The 21,461-nt window shown below is 39.4% G+C and overlaps 1 protein-coding gene and 1 pseudogene across 1 annotated transcript; both read left to right on the forward strand.

Annotated features, from left to right (window-relative positions):
• The first annotated feature begins 1,228 nt into the window (after nucleotides 1–1,228).
• LOC132281865 (protein STRICTOSIDINE SYNTHASE-LIKE 12-like) lies at nucleotides 1,229–4,032 on the forward strand (annotated as a pseudogene).
• A 1,422-nt stretch (nucleotides 4,033–5,454) lies between these two features.
• Nucleotides 5,455–21,299, forward strand: LOC132286764 (plant cysteine oxidase 3-like). The gene is made up of 5 exons (XM_059789148.1): nucleotides 5,455–5,674; nucleotides 8,350–8,501; nucleotides 9,915–10,065; nucleotides 20,448–20,648; nucleotides 20,790–21,299. The coding sequence occupies exons 1-5, from the start codon at nucleotides 5,473–5,475 to the stop codon at nucleotides 20,915–20,917; spliced, it is 834 nt and encodes a 277-aa protein (XP_059645131.1). The 5' UTR covers nucleotides 5,455–5,472; the 3' UTR covers nucleotides 20,918–21,299.
• Nucleotides 21,300–21,461: the final 162 nt, after the last annotated feature.

Here is a 21,461-nt window from a genome sequence, read left to right on the forward strand (position 1 = left end):
GGAATTTCCAGCATCCTGAGTGCTCTCTGAAGAAGTGTCGGACGAAATGTTTGATGGCATAATGACGGGGGCAGTAGGACGGACTTCAGCAGTATGGCCCACAACAGGGTTCTCAGCATGGGTGAGCTCAGAGGGCGCATCAGCAGAACGGGTTGAGACTTGAGTAGCAGCTGGGGCAACCACAACTTGCTCTGGGGCAGAGACAGCAGGGAGAGATGATGTGGAAGCAGGTGTAGGTGATGGAATAACGGCAGGAGCGTTAGAAGGGGTGGGAGCAAGACGCCTCCTTCTGCTGAACGATGGGATCTGAATATTCTCCATTGTAGACCCTAAAAGAGAGATGTTAGAAAGATTATCAGATGTAAGCAAATCAGTAGCTGAAGGGACATCGTTCAGCACGTTTTCTTGCAAGGTATCTAGCCTAGCCCTGCAGACGTTATAAACTAGTTCGTCATGGGGAATTTGAAGGCATCTACAAAGAAAAGTGCAAAAACGGGGAAGACAACTTTCACAGTGGCATACGGAAAGATGTGTTTTCAGCTTTTTGTAGCCAGAGACAGAACATGCTCTAAAGGAGAAGGGATAGGGAAAGAATGGATGAGCGGAGTCCACCAATTCCCACCAACCACAATTAAATTCCGCCTCCAACCTTTTTCAAATGAGCTTTTATCAGTGCAGATTGACCGTTTGTCAATAGGAAAGAAGTGATAGTACTAGTCGTTTTGTGAAATCTTGTTAATCCGATAGCAGAGGAGAAGGTCAATAGTGTCAAGATTGAGACCCCTATCACGATTCAAGAGCAGGAAGACTGAAATTACCCTAAGAAAGTTTGGGTTAACTTGCAAGGGACAGAGCCCCAATTTGTTGAAAGCATAACAAAAGAATGGGTGTACGGGGGAACCTAATGACGTTCAAGTGAACGGCAGAGAATAAAACTTCCCCAGGAAGAAGACCCTCACCAGATTTCTCGTCTGAGTTTGTTGGGTAGACTCTGAAAGAAACGTCGCTAGGGATATAATTCTTGGATCGAATGGCGTTCAGGTTAGGGGAAGCCATGAAAAAGGGGAAGAGTTCTAGGCAGTAAAGGCGTCTCTTAAGGAGAGGTTTTCAAAAAAAAAAACTAACCTTGAAAGTTTGAGATGAACTCAGCAACGACACAGTAGCTAAAAATCGAAAAGGAAGGACTTGCCGGAAGAACTCGCCGGAGAAATTAAGAAGGATTGCCGGAATGTGCAGGAAAGCAACAGAGAGTAGAAGCGAGAAGTAAGAGGAAGGGTGAAGGTTGAGAGACCAGAATTTATAAAAGAGGAAAAGTAAAAGCGACATGAAACTCCAAAGGTTAAGGCAAAAAGTGGCACTGCAGATCTCGAAACTTGGGTTGTGCCAGCCGTTCGATTCCTCGAGTCATTACTCTAAGCCGTCAGACCAATATCGTGTCCTTTCAATAATCTCACCATCATTAATGAGGAAATAGATTATTGGGGGCAGATGAGGACACCAAAATGACCCGGGTTTGGTGTGATCCACATTGCATAGGATGGGTCGGGTGTGGATGAATGGGATGGAGCAAGTTCGCGCCGGATAGGCCCAGGTCCATAAAGTCATTTCAGAAGCCCATGTTATAATGAGGGAAGTCGAGTCTAGCCAAAAGAGAACAAGATAAGTCCAGCTCAGTGGAGGTTATAACCGTCTATAAATAAAGGGGGATTGAGAGGGAAAAGGTGTTGAAAAATCATTGAGAGTGTAAAGTTTATCTCTCTATGATTAGGGAAAAATTCTTTATACTTTCGGGCCCATTTGACCAAATCACTTACATTTAGATCAATTAAAATAAGTTACTAAAGACATAATAATTAATTAGGTCAAACTTTTCTGCTTTAGTAATCATTTTGAATCATGGTTCGTAGTCGCCATCGCATAACGAATTTGGACGAATATCGGTATAAATTAGTTGAATCAATCAATTCATAAAAGTGTGTAACGATATCAGATTTTAAAAAGAGTTACGAATCGACCGATACTTTGACATATCAGTCGGGCTAACCATACTTCGATCCAACAACATTGTTTTCTTTTTAAAGTGAATTTCACTCATGCATCCAGTGGATAGGCGGTGGATCGGAAGTCTTTGATTCCCCATTTCGGCCCGTACTTTAGGCCAGCATATCCCCGATCTAATAAAAATCAAGAAATTTCCGTACTTTTGAGATATGGGTACGGCAATGAGAGGGGACAACTAGCACTTTTGCATATTATATTAGACTCCATAATGATCAAGGAGAACGAGCATGCAAGTCAACAGAGCTAGACGTCACGTCCGTTAAAATCTTCATGTTAATTTGATCTCCATACTCTCTCTCTCTCTCTCTCTCTCTCTCTCTATATATATATATATATATATATTTTCTTCTTTTTCTCTTTCACATTGCATATATAATTAGTATGTGTTACATTAGCATTGAGAACTAGTTGCTACGCCTATAAATACTATACTTGATTGGTTTGGCTCCTCAACCTCAAGATATGCCAATAAACGTTAATCCCACCACAACAGACATGCTCTCCACTCTGATTTTGTTGTGCTCTCTTTCCCTTTCCCTGCTTTGGTCTTTTCTATTCAATTTCCATCCTTTACCAAGCTCCAACTACCATCAACTGCTGCAGGTCCGGATTCCCTCGCCTTCAACTTGCTCGGTGGAGGACCCTACACCGGTGTCTCCCATGGTAGAGTTCTCAAGTATCAAGGTTCTTATTATGGTTTCACAGATTATGCCATCACCTCATCCAATAGGTAATGTTCTAATTAACAAATTTTTTTTTTTTTTTCCTCAGAATAATTTTTGTTTACAAAAAATCATCAAAAGTTGTTTCTGTTTAGCCTTTTCTTTCTCTATTAATAATAATAACAACAACATCAAAACTACATATAATTTTTTATTTCATTGTTCAGGTCTAAGGGATTGTGTGATGGCACTACTAATCCAGACTTATCACCCACTTGTGGGAGGCCATTAGGTTTAGGTTTCAACTACCTTACCGGAAGCCTCTACATTGCTGATCCATATTATGGCCTCACAGTAGTCGGCCCAAATGGAGGTCTTGCAACAACACTTGCCACCAGTGCCGAAGGCGTGCCCTTCCGTTTTCTTGTCGCTGTGGACGTCGACCCTTGAACTGGAATTGTATATTTTACAGATGCCAGTGCAGTATATGAGCCAAGGTGCCTTTTTTTTTTTTTTTTGAGATGCTTAATTCACAAAGCAAATAAAACTTCATTTTCATAAAGATACAAGTGTATATGTACTAAAAGTTATTCTATAATTTCATTCCAGGTTACTACAATATTGATTGTACATGCACAAGTTATAGAAGTTAAGGGCATGCAATAGCTAGCTAGCTTTTCTTGTTATGCCTCTCTTTTTATATGTACCAGCTTACTAAAAAAAAACTAATTCCATAGAAAACTAAATAATATTATCAGAAAAGCAATTCAAACATACCACTAATCTTGTAAATTAATTCAATATTTTTTTTTTTTTTTTTTTTTGCAGAAATGTGACTATCTCCATTGAAACCGGAGACTCAACAGCACGATTACTGAAATATGATCCTGTAACAAAACAAGTGACGGTGCTGCTAAGGGGGCTCTCCGGGGCGGTGGGGACAGCAGTGAGTTCTGACAGCTCATTCGTCCTTGTTTCGGAATTCATTACCAAGAGAATCCAAAGGTATTGGCTAAAGGGTCCTAAAGCTAACACAGCTGAGATTTTCAAGACCTTTGACGGAAACCCAAACAAGATCAAGAGGAACATATTGGGAGATATTTGGGTGGCAGTGAACAACCGAAGCCAGCAGCCTATAGTAGTTACTAAACCTATGGGTGTAAGGATCAGTGCAAATGGTGCAGTGCTTGAAAATGTGGATCTTAGTAATGAATACAACAATGTTTCAATCACTGTGGTTCAAGAACAGCTTGTATCATTATATGTAGGCTCACGTTTAGCTAATTTTGTGGGTGTGTATAAGATATAACAAGTCTTGATCGAAATGGCATCATTATGATGTCATTAATATAATAATATTATGGTAATGGCGAAAGAAATTTAGCTTTTCTTTTAACATTTTCTACAACCTATTAAGTGTAATGTAAGACATGTGACGCATCACACAAGCTGACTGACAATCGTTGAAATTATTGTTTAAATAAGTCCAGCTTTACCTATCATTTGCTATGACCTGAATCATTGTTGATTAATATAGCGATCTTGTTCACTCTACCGAAATTTCTTCAATTACTTGATTTCATATTGCTCCATATATCTACTTTTGCGTTCAATGACTTTTATCATATTAATTTGAACTTATTTTTCTTTAATTTCTAATAAAAATTGTTTTACTTATGTTTTGAGGGCCTAAAGAACTACATTATAATTTTTACCAATTTAGCTCGCTTTTGTAAAATGTTTGAAAATGTTATTCCAACTTGGTTGGAGTTTGTTCACAGAGTTAATTTCATCAATGGAAATGATTTTGAAATAAAAATTTATACGGCCTTAATCCTTTTATTATAAAGTGAGACATTAGATTAATCCATTTCACAGAGGAAATATATAATTTCACATTTATTATATTATTTTATAGGTTATGACTCAAATCATTTCAGACATCCGCCTTCATGCAATGTAGAATTCAGCATTTATAACTGCAATGTTATAAATGCAATTTTTGAGAATCATACAAATCATTTTAAGTCTAGATATTAAGGGTGCTTGGTTTATTGAAAAAAAAAAAAAAAAAAAAAAAAAAAGTCTGTTTTGATGGAATTGTTTTTTATAATTACTTAAAAATAGTTTTAAATTTTTGAATTTTTTTATTATTATTATTTTTTTTACATGTAAAATGTCAAGAGAAAGGATGTGGTAAGTTGAACCTCGGCTCCCACACAATTCACGAAATGTCTCTATCAACTAGTTTATAAGGGAGATTTGTTTCATATCGAATTTGGATGGACAACTGAATGATTATATATGGGTTGGGTTGGGTCGGATCGCGAATCACCCAACCTATATATACTTCTAAATTCGATGTCACCCTAAATACTTGATCCAGAAGTGTCCAGATAAGCCTTCCCGGATGGGCATCAAGGTAGTGAGCCTACGTGTTACAACGATCCAGCTAAAATTATTTTGTATTTGATAAATCAAGTAGGCATGTGCAATTTTCGCGAATCATATTTTTGGGCTGAGAGTCCAACATATTGGGTTGGACTGTACGACTCGCTCCAAGACCAGATAACCACTTGGTCACCCGTGTGGCGGTTTATTATCCTCTCTTGTCGTCTCACGCTTGTTCAGTCAGCGTCTGTATCTTCAATCCTTGGATTGTAATCATTCAGTCAGCATCAAGTGATATTTATTTTATTTGTAAATTCGTCCCAAAACAATTCAATATTTCAAGAAAGCATCTGTGAACATGGGGATATTTTCACACAGCAAATCCCTTGTCCCAGTGTGTCAGCGTATGCATCGAAGCATTTTCAATATGACGAAGAAGACCTATCCTTCGTCCTCTTCTTCGGTTCAAGCTCTGTACGACCACTGTAAGAAGACTTTTACGCCCTCGGGAACACCTCCTGCTTCCTCTCAAGCCTTTAACAAGCTCTGTTCTCTATTGGGTACATTTGACACCCCTCTTTTCTTTTCAATTTCTTATTTTATTGGAATTATCTACATTATCCCGGGCTAATCTACAAATCTGACTCAATTTTGCATATGGGTTTGTGCTTAATATGTAACATTTTTTTTTTCATTTTGGTTCCATGTTGAATTTGAGGAATTGAATCGATATGTATATTATATATATTGGGTTAGGCTCCACTCTTAAGTAATTGGTTTAAAATTTTTATTCAGAGGAAGATATGGTCTATTGGGTACACTTCTAGTATGGAGAATTTTGTGTTCTGAACTTTTGTTTGGTTTTATTAACTGCCCGTTTTCCAATTGTTTGATGATATGCTTTAAATTTATCCTGCAATCTGTAAATTTTAGGAACTTCTGTATGAGAGAATTGGGTGTTTCCATTGGATCAAGCGGTCAATCAACAATCAAATTACCACTTCCTTTCATTTTTTCCTCGGTAGAAAATTCTTTTGCTTTCAATTTTTTTTTTTTTTCCCCCCTGTAGTGTACAGATGTTGGCGACACAGTGTTGCTAATTGTTAATTGCGCTCAATTACCTGGAACACAAATCCTCATGATTTGTTGATCTAAAATGTGGCACCATGATTTAGAAATGGGACAACTGTCAAGAACATGGACGTTTCGGTCCTTTTTCTTGTTCTGTTGGACATGCATAAATGCAAAATTATGCCGTATCCACTTGGTTTGGTTATGTAGAATTCTTGAATATTCCTGAGATGGCCCAATACTCGCAAAGATTACTCAGGAAAGACAGAATAAGTTTCAGAGTTGTGGGAGGCGTTCTAAATGTCCTATTTTGTTCTTTATTTGGAATGGAAGAGTTTGTTGGTTTGGTATTGTGCTGTAATGTTGGAACAGCTTCTAATAAATGTGAAATAGTCAAGCAAAATGATAGTAGTTGAATGTAGACAAATGCATAAAAGATGCTGTAGATATGTGCTCTTGTACATGGAAATTAATTCATTTCCCCATTGAAAGATGACTAAATTTCTTTAGAGAAGACACAACAGATATTGATTTGTGACATGGTTACCACACAAAATGGACACGGCAAAATGACAAAATCCAAAAAATTTGACATTGACACGGTGAATATTAAATTTATATTTTCATATACGTGAAATTAGGAATTAAAAATCGGTGATTTAATGAACTACAACAACAATTCTTTCACTTAATAAGCAAAAATGGGCTTACTTTAATTTCTAAACTCTTTATAAATTTGTTGTAAATCTAAGTTCATAACTAAACAAAAGATAATAGTTGTATAAAGAGGAGAAAGAAGGGGGGGAGACAGAGAGAATAGATTGAAGTCAAATTTCTAGACCTTTTAAAAAATTACAGCTTTTTTGAGGAAAAGGAAAGAAAATTCTAGTATGAGAGAGAAAATCAAATGAAGAAAGAAAAACAAGGAAATTATAAGAATTAAGGTTTTGTTGAGAAAAATAGTTCTTTGTTGATAATAAAAGAGAGAATCTGTAGAGGAAGACAGGTTTGTGATTGGAAGAAGAGGACAAAAAGAAAAGGAAATAAAATAGAGAGGATTTTTTGAAGCAAAAGAAGAAGGCGGCTCGCTGACAGTCAAGCTTCAATGATTGGTAGTAGTAAATTCGAAACTTGGTTGCAAAAGAGAGCAATAATTGTACCATTTTCTCTTTGTGGTCTTTGAGATTTTAAACAAATAAGAAGTATAATAAAAGCAAGTAAATAAAGATGCTTAAAACCCATTTTTCCAATTTTTTTTTTTTTTTTTTTTTTTTTTTTTTTTTTTTTTTAATCATACCCATGTCTCTGCAGTGTGTCAGCGTGTTCGAAAAGGAAAAATATTTAGACACTCTTTTTTGGCATGTCCAATACGTGTCTGGCCGTGTCCAACCTGGAACCTTCGATCCTTTAGGTATGTCCGTGCTTTCTAGAGTGCCAGTCAGTTGTTTATGATTGTACTTTCATGGAAACTTGTCATTATCCAATCAAGCAATCCACTGTATTGATTGTAATGAACAAATTGGGGCTTGTTTGCATGAGCATAAACTTTTAAAGTGGTGAGGAATTTAAGAAATCCGTTACTGTTGACTTTCTTCTGATTTACTATTGATTTGTTTTGAAGAGCTGTTTAAAAAAATTCTGGAGGCAGGTAAAGAAAACAAAAGTATATTAATGAAATGCAAATACAATTGGTCTGCTTTTTAGGTTCATGGCTAGGTAAGGGCAAGATACAGGCATGGCGCAAACATTGGCTAACATTGGTTGATAGGTTGGGAACCCTTCCCTGTCAAGTATTCAGTGTAAACACATGTTACCACACAATAAAGATTACAAATAACTGGAAAAAAATAACTGCAACTCTTTTTTTTTTCTTTTCTTTTTTCACACTTTCATCATCATAATTCATTCCGATTGAAATTTTAACCTAAACTCTTGCATTATAAGGATCTTCATATTATATATATATATATATATATATATATATAGAGAGAGAGAGAGAGAGAGAGAGAGAGAGAGAGAGAGAGACAAACACACAAGAATCATAAGCTTTAAGGATGTGGGAATTCTCAATTGTCTGAGAATTGCTTTGTGCAATAATAAACATGCTATTTTTCAATATGTTGACTTTAGGCATCAGATTCATCATGGTTATACTGTTTTGCAGACGCAATTGGACCTGCTGATGTTGGGTTGAAAGAGGAATACCAAGAGGATGATAGAGGTCTTGGCCTTTTTGGACTTAATGTATTAAATAGGGTGGGTCGATGGGCTCAACCAATAACCTATGTGGATATACATGAATGTGATAGCTTTACGGTGAGCCTACCTTCTTCTTACCCAGTCATCTGCATTAAATTTTGTCTAAGCATTTGATTTAAAATCTACTCGTCTGCATTAAATTTTGGTTTCTGCTTCTTTGTATACCTCCCGTGTACATGGGTTGCACTCCCCTTTTTGGCACTTTTTTGTGATACTTATATTATCTCAAATGCTCTTCTTATCTTGATAGGTGAATTTGAAAACTATCGCCAGGCGAGTGAACCAAGTTTGGATTTAATCAAAATAATCTAAATATGTCTAATTTTTGTAGATCCAGACAAGTTACCGGATGATTGGGTGGTATCACATTTTCATTTTCAGGTCCTCCCTAAAGTTGCCATGCCTCCAATGTATATGTCTTGTATGCATATAATATTGATTTCATGAATCATCTTGCACATAATCTGCAGTGGGGCATCAACGCATCTGTTTGATTGCCTAGAATGCTAATAGAGGAAGTGAAAATTTTGAAACTCACCAATACTTACTTCAGAGCAGCTGTTATGCTTGCTAGTTTCCAATTCTAATTTTTTCCACACAACTTCTTACACTTGAATTGAGAACTATAATAAAATATAAAGTGTTGAAAATATTACAGGGTTACAGGCAGTGAACACTTAACCGTGATCATATTATAACTACTCACACTATGGACGGGAATATTTTGATGTTCAGTAAGATCAGCCTGACCCATCCATTCTCTAGCCAATCTTGACTCAAGCCCTCCACATTCGATAGATTATGAGAACATTAGGGAATAATCTGGAATTTAGTCGTGCAATACTTAGCATACTGTGTTGTCCTATGTTACATGGACTTGGGTACGTTTGTCCGACACGGGTATGTATCCATGTGTCGGACATGTCAAATCTCCAAACAAAAGGACACACGGGCACGGCTAAATATTTATTTTATTAATTATTTTATTTTGTTTTCTAGAGTAAAGTAATGTTTTTATCTAATAAAATATTCAATATAGCCATTTAACTCATATTAAAGTAATAATATAATATAATTAAATGATTAGATATGCTTTTGAAGTACATGTCCAACCAAAAGTTCGGACACATATCCCATACCCATGTCAGAGCAATATGTGTCCGACACTGGTACTTCGCTACTTTTGAAGAGTCCATGTAACATAGGTGTTGTCAATGTATAGCTAGAAAGCTGTGGTCCAAAAGCAAACATTAGTGGGTTCCATGAAAGAGATCTGTGACTTTAATTGAGTAGTAAGCAATGGCAAAAGCAATTAAAATTAAAGCACATATCTGATTTTCGAAAATATTTCTATTATAAAGGTGAGGTTTCACAATCTGACAGATTAACAATTATTTTTGGTTCTTATAGTTTTCCTAGCTTTAAAAATTACTTCAGGTTCATTCTAAAGTATAAAAATGATTTATGCAGATGTGTGTCTTCTGCTTCCCCACTTCTTCAGTTATTCCACTCCATGACCATCCTGGGATGACTGTTTTCAGCAAAGTTCTCTATGGCTCATTGCATGTAAAAGGCTACGACTGGGTTGAGCCTGTCCGCATCCAGAAACTTAATGAACCAGGTAACTTCTATGTCTGATCTTAAACTTGTTCCAAAATTATGGGTTTAAAGTTTCAGAGATCTACAAACCTAAAGTAATTTGTGTTTGATGTTTGTCCACATCTCTAAAAGTTTACTATGGAAACTTTGCCCTTTATTAGGAATAATCATATAATAGAACTTTTGAAGAATCCTAATGACACACGATTTAGTTTCTGCAGTTCTGTACCGTCATTATTACATTCTTTCATTTATCTGGATCTGGATAATTTACTTTAGCTTATTTAAACGTCCTAGAAACTAAACCATCTTGATGGGAAGGAACATCAACTCAACTATGTTGTTTCATACAGCTTCTCTGTAATCTTGGCCATGAACTATCTATAACTATGTTACATGGCCAAAAATGTCTGTGAGATTTCCAGCATTAATATTTGCCTGGCCGATATATATCCAATCAATTACATGTAGTTGATTGGACATAATCACAGCAGGCAAGATTAGGTGGTAATCACCAAATCATTCATGTTGCCCAATAAATGACTCGCGCGGGGGGGGGGGGGGGGGGGGGGGGTTGTCAATTTTCAATTTCAATTGATGTGCAATAGCAAAGTAAATTTCTTAATAATAATTAAATAAAGCAATTTGAAGTCTAAGTTACACCTATCAGCAATTATCAAGAAATAAATTCAAAAGAACTTGAAGCAATAGATATAAGAGATAAAGAGAGAGATTGCAAACAAGTATTCGGCGATTTTAGAGAGGTTCGAAAACTCCTACTCCTCGGCTCAAGACCCCTCTTGAGACTTCCCAATCCACTATGGCACCTCCTTACTGGTGGAGAGCAAACCTTTTACAAGAAGCTCTTCCTTACTTCTAAGTGCTAAGAGAAACACCTTCTCTTAGTCTTCCTTAGGCCACACCAACCCTTACAAGAGTTTGAAAAAGATTGTTGAAGTACAAGATGATCTCTCTTAGATCTAAGGTACAAGATTCAGCTCACTCTAGAGTATGTATGAATAAATTGAAGCTCAATACTCTTTGAAGATATGAAATAAGTGTATAATAAAAAGGTTATAAGATTGCAAGGATATATTTTTCAAATGAATGCAATACCTTTTTATGAAGACCACAACTCATTATATAAAGTTTCAGATGAGTCTGATATGAATTCTAGCTGTTGGACACACACTTCGAGGAAAAATGGCCGTTCAAAATTTGAATTCTCGCTGGTTCGGTCGTCCGAAATAAAACACTCATGAGGTTCGGTCGACCGAAACTGTTTGAGGTTGGCCAACATACTTATTTCGGTAGACCGATGGGTTCCTACTTTTGTTTCGGTCGACCGAAACTGCTTCCTCCTTTGTTCTAAAACATTCTGTGAGAATCGGACGAGCCAATTCATTTGGCTCCTTAGATTCGGTCATCTGAAACTTCTTGAGAAGCTTTTCATTTTCTTAGTTCGGTAGACCGAACTGAGTTGGTCCTGTATTTCGGTAGACCGAAATACCTTAGAAGCTAAGTTTCACAGTCATTGATAGAACCGGTCGACCGGTTTAAGTTGTCCTTCCATTTCGGTTGACCGAAATGGAACTTCATCTTCAGGAACTTGTTTTGATGATATATTGAACTTGGTCCTATGTTCCTTAGACTTTATGGATGAGTTTCTATGCATGATTTTGAGAGTAAGAGCTTCAAGATGTTCATACATGCTTTAACAAGGTTTCCTAAAAAACTCACCATCCTAGCTAACCCCATTTGAAGAGATGTTGATGACTTGTCTTTGAGTCTTGATTCCATTGACTTGTTCTCATGCCTTCATGGTGCTTCTTCATTTTTGCTTTTCTGTGAAATGTCTTGACTTGATGATAGCTTAGATCTGTAATTTTACTCAAGATAGACATTAGTACACATAGAACATCATTAATAAATTATGATCATCAAAAGCCTTAGATTCAAAGTCAACAATTCAGATATAATCAAGGCCTGGAACCATTTTGTTAAGTTGATGTTTATCTCATATTTTTCTGCCAAGGAACCATACATTGAGAAATATCATATTATCTGACAATTTTCCATCTGTCATTTTTGTGTCTTTTAGATATACATACCAAAAATGGATTAAAAACAGCCCTGACCTAGAAAACAGTTAAAACAAGAATTAAACATTTGCTAAAGTCTTGTTTGGTTCAGTTTCTAGAAAACAGTTCTTAAGAATTCAGAAAATAGAATACAGTTCTCATATAACTAAAGAGGAGTCACAGGTCCTCATCGTGCCTCTCTGGCTTGTGTGATCAACCCTTAGGTCAGGAGTTCGAGGATTGGTAGAGAGAGAAGAGAGAAAAAGGAGTGTTCCCTGAATCTGACTCTCCCCTTTTTCCCCCCAAGAAAACATTGTTTAGAAAACTATCAAAAAAATAATCTTTCTAATTGATTTCTTTTTTTTTTTCTGTTTTAGGAGAACGTGAGTTTCATTTTTAGACAACCGAACAAAACATGTTTTAAATCTCACATCTTTTTCTTTGTTTCTCTCTCTCTCAATATATAGTATTTTGTATTTTGCCTTCAAAACAATTTTCATTTTACATTCCAAACACAACTCTAAGAATCAAACTTGATTGGACTTACGGGAAAGGTTTGAATGAATGTTATAATAACCATTCTTATTAGGGATTCTTAAACGCTTCCCTAACATAATCTAAAAATCCGTAAATTTGGTTAATGTGGACTAATTATGCAGTCACCAATAGAAAAGGACCTTTCAGAGTTATTTTCTGAAACAAAAAAAGTTCTCCCCTTTTTCTTTTTCTTTTTTTCAAGCTAACTGTTCAAAATATTTTCTTCAAACCTGTTTTAGGTGACCCTGGCGCACCTGCTTGTGTTGACTCCTAATTCTTCTATTATAGTCCTGAATAATCTAGCATGGATCTCCATTGCGGCATTGCATAATCGTTGTTTCTACTTGTTCTATTTTAAACCCCTTTGGAGTAAACTTTGAGTTGCGACAATGGTGACATGGGTGGGAAGAAGGCAAGAAAGTCAAAGGCTTGGATACCAGATTTAATTTCATTTCACACCCATGAGGCCAATTTATAGATACGTAAAATCCTAGAACCAAATAACACTCTCCTCCAAATAGAGACTTTGTTCCTAAAATCACTAGGGTACTTCGAAATTTGAAAAAAGCAGAACTATTGCTCCTAGAAAAATTCCTAATAAGACTTTTATGAAGCTATATCGGTAAGCAAATTGTCTTCTTAAGAGTTCTGCATCAACTTGAAGAACCAGTGTCATTTTGTTGGACAAAACTTTAGAGTTTTGTAATACTTTAGTAAATCTGAGACATTGTGCATATCTGTGCTGAACCCCAGAAGATTCAACGATCTAAAGAGTATTTTGACATAACCCTCTGGCATTTCAAAACACAAAATGAATTGAAACAGCGGAAAAAATAATATGTCAAACAGTGTTCAGTTTTTTATTGTAATTTCCCTAAACGATTGGTAGGCTCAATAATCCCTGTGAAGGCTCAGCTCTAAAACCAAACAAACATAATCTGTCTGCCATGAAATTTTCTTTGAAAGCATGGGGGAGAAACAATTTGTTTTAATTATATAAATAGAAATACAAGGAACAAAAATAGAAGAATTCCAAATGATGAGAAGGGAGAGAAAGAAGAATAAGACGGAGAAGAAAGCCTCAATCCTATATATATATTTTTTTTATAAGTAAGAATTTTATAAAAAAGCGCTCAAAGGGGAGCGAAACCCAAGGATACAAGAAGAAAAAACCAAAAAGAGCCTCAAGCCTTCAAAGAGGCCAAAAACATAACAATCTCCTCAACAGAACGATAATCTCTCCTTGAGACCCAACAAAAGAGAGTAGAAATAATAGAAAACTTAAGCATAGAAATGGTTCTCTCCTTGCCATCGAAGTATCTTCGATTCCTCTCGAGCCAAATGCACCACCAAACACAGAGAGGAGTAGCCCTCCAAGCATCCCGGATGAGCGCCCCAACAGAGACACCTCTCCAAACCTCAATCAACCCTCTAGAGGAACAAGGCATAACCCAAGGAACCCCAAACAACCCAATCATCAAATCCCAACAATCTCTGGCCATACTGCAATGCAACAGAAGGTGATCCACTGTCTCCTCATCACAACGACACAAGTAACAGCGATTGATAACCACCTGCATTCTCCTCCTCAAATTATCCTGGGTTAAAATCCTACCCAAGACAGACGTTCAATCGAAAAAGGCCACCTTAAGGGGAGCCTTGGAACGCCAAATAGCCTTCCAAGGGAAAGTGCCACCCTCCCCATTAGAAAGGCACCTGAAAAATGATCTCACCTCGAAACAACCCTGAGAGTGTGGACTCCAAAGCCAACAATCAGCCTCCTCATGAGAGATCACCTGACGATACAGTAACTCCAAAAAACGAGTGACCTCCTCAATTTCCCAATCCTGAAAATGCCTCATAAACTGAACGTCCCAAGTTAGTCTTCCGTTATCAAGGTGATAACAATCAACCACCAAGGCCTGCCTGTCAGAAGCAATCCTGTAAAGCCGAGGGAAAGAAAGAGCAAGGGGAAGATCCCCACACCAAAGGTCCTCCCAAAATCTGATCCTCCTACCATCCCTGATCCTAAAGCGAACATGATTACGAAAAACATCCCATCCCTTTCGAATGCAAGTCCAAACCCTCACACCCCTAGGACCACGCCCCTCAAGAGAACACCACCCACCACTGATTTCCCCAAACTTGCTGGCAATAACTTTCCTCCAAAGCCAAAGTCTCTCAACCCCAAATCTCCAAAGCCATTTCCTAAGAAGAGCCCTATTGAAAGGCAACAACCTTCGAATCCCTAATCCTCCACTCCGAAGGCAAACTCTCAATTCTCTCCGCCACCGAAGAAGGAATCTGAAAAAGGGAGATAAAATAGGTGGGAAGGCAAGAGAGAGTGCTCTTGATTAGAGTGACCCGCCCCCCTTTGGAAAGGTACTGCTTCTTCCAACCTGCCAGTCTCTTCTCAAATCTATCCACCACCGAATCCCAACTCCCCACACATCTCGAAGGAGCACCCAGAGGCAAACCTAAATAAGAAATAGGAAATGAGCCAGTGCCACATCCGAGGATCTGAGCAAACACCTCAATATCAGGAACATCCCCGACCGGCACTAAAACACTCTTTCCAACATTCACTTTAAGCCCAGAGACGACTTGGAACCAAATCAAAACACATCTCAAATGTCTCAGCTGGGACGCATCAGCATCACAAAGAACCAAGGTATCATCAGCAAACATCAAGTGAGAAATCTCTAACTGACTAGCGACATCTCTACCAACCCGAAAGCCTCTCAACAATCCTAGATCAACGCCTTTTTCAACAACCTACTAAGAGCCTCCATCACAAAAAGAAAAAGGAAAGGAGAAAGCGGATCCCCCTGTCTCAAGCCCCTCGAACTAGAGAAAAACCCCGTCGGAGCTCCATTCACAAGGACAGAAAAACACGCACTAGAGATACAAAACAGAATCCATCTCCTCCAACGCTCCCCGAAACCCATCCTCTCCATCAAGTAGATAAGGAAACTCCAACACACATGGTCGTAAGCTTTCTCGATGTCCAACTTACACAAAACACCCGGAACCCCACTACTTAGCCTGGAGTCCACACATTCACTAGCAATAAGAACCGAATCCAAAATTTGACGACCTCCCACAAAAGCATTTTGAGCATCAGAAATGACGCCATCCAGAACCTTCCTCAAAAGAGCCCACCAACCCACCAAACAAATAGGACGAAAATCCCTGACATCCAGCGCTCTTCCCTTTTTCGGAACAAGGGCAATGAAAGTGGCATTCAAGCTCTTTTCAAAAGAGCCATGAGCATGGAAAGCATGAAAAGAGCCCATCACATCATCTCGGACCACTTCCTAACACTCCAAAAGAAAACGCAAAGAAAAGCCATCTGGACCTGGGGCTTTATCCCCATTACAGTTCTTCAAAGCAGACAAAACTTCCTCTTCAGAGAAAGGGACCTCTAAAAGAGAACAATCCTCATCCGAAATAGAGTCAAAATGAAGCCCAGCCAGTAAAGGTTTCCACTTAACCGGTTCAGAGAACAAAACTGAAAAGTAATCAGCAAAACTCTTACAAATCTCATCTTCCTTGCAAAACATCTCCCCTTCCACCCGAATCCTCCTGATATGATTGCCTCGTTTGTGAGCATTAGCAAGTCTATGAAAAAATTTCGTGTTGTTGTCACCTTCCTTGAGCCACAAAGCTCTAGACTTTTGCCTCCAAGAAATTTCCTCCATGACCGCAATCTCAGCAAACTCCGCCTGACACTCCACCCTCCTAAGCTTCAAGGAATCTGACAAAGATCCTTGACCCTCTAATCTATCAATGTCTGCAATCTCAGAAAAAACCCGATTCTTCCTCCACACAAGATTACCGAAAATCTCTTTGTTCCAGACTTTGAGGTCATTTTTCAAAAACCACAGCTTACCTGCAAAGGAATGACTAGGGGTGCCAGCAACAACATACCCCACCCACCAAGATCGGACACAACCTTCAGCCCGAAGCCACATATTCTCAAACCTGAAAGGGAATCTTCTACTGCGCAACCCACCACAGTCCAACATCAAAGGAACATGGTCAGACAAAGGACGAGCTAAAGTGGTCTGGATAACATCCGAAAAGTGCTCCTCCCAATCACTCGACACCAGGAATCTGTCAAGTCTAGAGAAGGTAGGGGGAGAACGACCACTCGACCAAGTGAAGGGCCCACCCACCAAAGGCAGATCAATCAAACCAAAAACATCAATAAACTCCGAGAAAGCCTCCATCTCGACTGTCCACCTACCACTTGACGATCTCTCAAACGGGGAACGAACAACATTGAAATCCCCACCAATACACCAAGGTAAAGACTATCTCCTATGAACCTCTCCCAGCTCCGCCCAAAGCAAATGACGCACACAATCCTCAGTAGGGCCATAAATACCAGAAAAAATCCAACGAAAATCATCCTCCAACACAGAGAAAATGCAGGAAGCAGAGAAGCGCCCAACCTGAGAATCCATCATAGAGACCCACCGATTATCCCATATCACAAGAACCCCACCGGCAGAACCAATAGCATCCAGAGCAAACCACTCCACTAATCTACCTCCCCATAAACTACGCACCAACAAATCCGTCATCGTCTCAATCTTTGTTTCTTGCAAACACACAACATGAACACCCCCTTTACGAATCACCGCCTTCACCATTTTTCTTCTAACCGGATCATTGAGACCCCGTACATTCCAAGAAAGGATTTATAGCTTCATAAGGAAACAACAGATTGGATAGACACATCCCTCCCTCCACCACCCTTTTCCTTACACCCCTTGTTTCTTCTTTCATAAGTGACAAGAGCCGTTGGGCTTAACACTCCCCTCTCCTCAACCTCCAACTCCCCCGGCATGCTCCCCTTACTCTCCCTACCACCCATTTTATCCAAATTCTGAGAAGACAGAACCTCCAAAAACATATTCGTCGCCTCCTCCATTCGTCCTTCAAAAGAAACTCCCAACAAAGAGCCAATATCAATTCCTTTCTCCCTCACCCAATTGTCTTCCATAACAAACCTTCCTGAATCAGAACCAGCCCCATCCACAAATACCTCATCCGGATGAACAAACGCCAAAGGAGCAAAGAAATCAAAATTCGTCTCATTGCCATTCCACTAACCTGACCCCAAATCCTCAAAAAAAGAGCATGACCCACCATCCCCGTCCTCAAAGACTGACGAGGGAGCAGAATGACCATCCAGTAGAGTCCCATTAACCTCAGCAGCCAAAAACCCACTCGTCCCACACTGAAAACCCTTTAAAGCTAAATAAGTCCACAACTCACTCAGCAACACAGTCGCTAAAGCATCATCCAAACAAATTTTCATATCATGTCCCACACAAACTGTGACACTCTCATTCTTCTGAATCACAGACCGAGATGTACCCAATCCATCAACGTGGCAAACCCCAACACCATCCTTTCGCCCGTTCTCCAAACTATGCTTCAAATTAGAGGAAAAACTCGACCCCCCTTGAGAAGGAGAAGGAGCAGAGGGAGAGAAGAAACAAGAAGGAGGTGCCTTAGAAACAACAGTGGACTTACCCGGATCCAAATCCGACTGCACAGACGCCACCCATTTCTGCTTATCCTTTCGTGTCCAACGTTTGCGAAAAGTAGGAAGACGGATCTTTTTCTTAGGAAGACGTATTCGCTGCACCCGATCCCTAGCACGCCGATCCTCCTTGACTCTTCCAGAAAGTTGCGAGTCACTACCAACTGAAGCGGAAGTCAATGGCTCAAAACAATTCTTCAACTCAAGCCCATAGCAAGAAGACCCACCAACCTGCCCAGTATTCAACCCAGCTGACCCATCAAGCGAATGGGCACCCGACCTGCCAACCAACCCATCTTTAAAAAACTGGGTAACCGGTCCACCATCCAACCTCAAATCACAAACGGGCTTGCCAAAAATTAGATGTCTCTGAACAGGCCCACAAGAAGAAGTACAGCCCTCACTAACAACTAAAGCCCCAATCCCCAACCCAACATCAGGCCCGTCAGTGCGTATGGTCTTTGTATTCTTACCAACCCACTTAGCGGAATTTGAAAAATTCGTGGAAACAACTGTATTCCACTGTGAACGGGCAACTCCTGGGAGCCAACCACGTGGTTGGTCTGCAATTCTCCCCTTCTCACTCCCACGCGCTTGTTGCGCGTGAACACCACCACGACGAGACCCTTTCTGTTCCCACCGTTGCAAAAATAGCCGACGACTAATCCCGATGGATCCTCCTTTCCACTGCATCTTCCGGAAATCAACCGGCTGACGCCGATTCAAAGCAGACGAGAGCCCATCCCTACGTTTCTGAACAAAAAGCCTCCGGAAACATTCCTTATTACGAATCCACAACGCATCTCTCCAATTCTTCCATCTCTGGAACTCTGCCATTCCCTTTTTCCCCATAGATTCCCACCTCAACCATTCTTTTTCCTTAAGCAGATGTGAACCATCACCTCCTTCCAAGCAATCTGTCGTCGGAACAAGCTCGGGGTGCTTCTCCTCCCACACTGCCACCTTGTAACAGTACCGATCGTCATGAACGAACACAAAAGGTGGACAAACCTTTCCATCAGCGACTGTAATACGAACTCTTTCAGCATCAATGGCCTCATCGGCCTCCACCCAGATAAACCCACTGCATAAATCGCCTACTGTCACAAACAAAGCATGACTCCACAGGTGAAGTGGAAGGCCAAAAATCGTCACCTTCTTCAACCCCTTCTCTTTCAAGATCTCCGAACACCCGACCCTGAAATTCCAAGCATCCACATGAAGAGTTGCCTTCCCCCAGTCACGTCGACCTTCTTTAAGAACTCGAGATGCTTCGACTGCTGAGGGAAATCGAAACAAAAGAAGCGAGTCAGGCAACGGCGAGACCGACACACCAGTGGAGATCTTCCAAGCTCTCGAAGCCCACACTGCAATCTGTGCTCCATCGCCTACTTCCTTATCAAAAAAGCCCACCAAACACGACCTAAGGTCCTTTTTTCTCCTATCAACCGAGTCATCATCCAAATAAATCGATGGTCCCCTATACGGATTTGCAGATCTCGCAACACCACCTTGAAACAGTCGAGGCAATCTTGCAACTTCCAAGAACGAGCGCATGACAAAGATGAAACGAATACTCACAAAAACACTCCAGAAACAACAGATCACTCAAACAAAAGGAAATAGAAGAAAAGTAGTAGAGGATTTCACCGGAGTTAATGACTCCGGGGACTAGTCGGAGTAGAGGACTCCTACCGCATCCCTACCACGCCTCTCACAAAAAAAATGGATCCAGAATTTATGAAATTGCTTTTTGCTTCTCGGATTTTTTATTGTGTTCCTGATCAATTTATTTGACCCAGTTCCCTATTAGACCCTGGGGTTTGGTAGGACTACTGGAGTACTTCAAGCAAGTTTATGGCAACCCTCCAATATACATCCATGAAAATGGTCGCCTCAATCCTATATATTGGACATAAAAACCCTTACATCGGATAGGCACTGCCTAAAACTCATTATACCCCTACCCCTTATGGCAGGAGATAAAGCCTCAAATTTTATTAGTAAAAGCGCTATAACTCCCTAACACTCTAAAATACAACATTATCACTTGAAAAATCATCTCCTAAGATTAATGAATCAAGTTATATCAGTTGATAAACCCTCTTCTAGTGGGTTAGACATAAGTAGGGTGCATTGATTAGACTAGTTACTTTGAAAGGGTTATTTTGTAGCTAATATGTCTTTATTTCTGTTTCCAAATTTTGATTGCATTCTTTTCTTTGCCAGTAAGGTTGGCGAAGTTGGCCGTCGATAAAGTTCTAACAGCACCATGTGGGACCTCAGTTTTGTACCCAAAGAGTGGGGGGAATTTGCATTGTTTCACAGCAATCACCCCTTGTGCTGTGCTTGACATTCTTGCACCCCCTTACCAAGCAGAAGCAGGCAGGAGATGTACTTACTACCATGATTACCCTTATTCCAGCTTCCGTAAGTTCGTTTTATTGTCTCTTCAGGACTATAATTCTCCAATATATGGCTTCCGACCGATCTGATTAACAGGATTTGCAGAATTTCCACATGAAAGCCAATATTAATCATGACTGAATTGCCAAATTTACCATGCTGCAGCCACAGGAACTGGAGATGAGACAAGTGATGGCAAAGAAGATGACTACGCGTGGCTTGCTGAGATAGAAACCCCAGATGATCTCTACATGCACCATGGGACATACAGGGGCCCAGATATTCAAATATAGCATTTATCGTTGATGATTTCGGATGAGACTTTATCACAATCATATTGAATACTGAAGGATGTTTCTGTCGCATTTGACTGCAAGCCTTACATCACATGAGGCCATAAATGCAACTACAATGCTCTTAGTCTTGCCATGTGCATCAAGGTAGAATCTTCCCTTCTTCCAGTGACAAGATACTTGCAGCAACGAAATGCTGTATACATGGCACCACATCAGACTTCTCTAAAGTTACATGAATCTCTGCACCTATATAACTTGTAATCTGAACAGCTAATTTTATCAAAATGTGCAGGTTTTGGGAACTTGTTATGCCTGTATTTATATGTCATTTAGTTATTATATCATATATGCATTCATTTTTCTGTTAATTACATATAAACCATCTTGTTCCCCATATCTTAATCAAAGCCCAGATGCAATAGAGTCAGAAATGGGCTAATTCTTCATGCTTTTGATCAGGTCTAACTATCCCTGGCCATGGGGCATTGCAACTATAGCACCGAGTCCTTTTCTTGCTTGACTCGATACAGAAAGCTAAGAC

This window comes from Cornus florida, unplaced genomic scaffold (genome assembly GCF_030987335.1).
Source record: "Cornus florida cultivar Cherokee Brave unplaced genomic scaffold, ASM3098733v1 CherokeeBrave_3.0.0_Hap2_Chr11, whole genome shotgun sequence".
Lineage (NCBI taxonomy): Eukaryota > Viridiplantae > Streptophyta > Magnoliopsida > Cornales > Cornaceae > Cornus > Cornus florida.

Excerpts from the sequence above, each read along its gene's own strand:
- LOC132286764 (XM_059789148.1), top strand. The coding sequence starts at position 5,473 with ATGGGGATATTTTCACACAGCAAATCCCTTGTCCCAGTGTGTCAGCGT. Across the intron at positions 5,675-8,349 it reads CAAGCTCTGTTCTCTATTGG|ACGCAATTGGACCTGCTGAT; the intron begins GTACATTTGACA and ends ACTGTTTTGCAG. Across the intron at positions 8,502-9,914 it reads ATGAATGTGATAGCTTTACG|ATGTGTGTCTTCTGCTTCCC; the intron begins GTGAGCCTACCT and ends TGATTTATGCAG.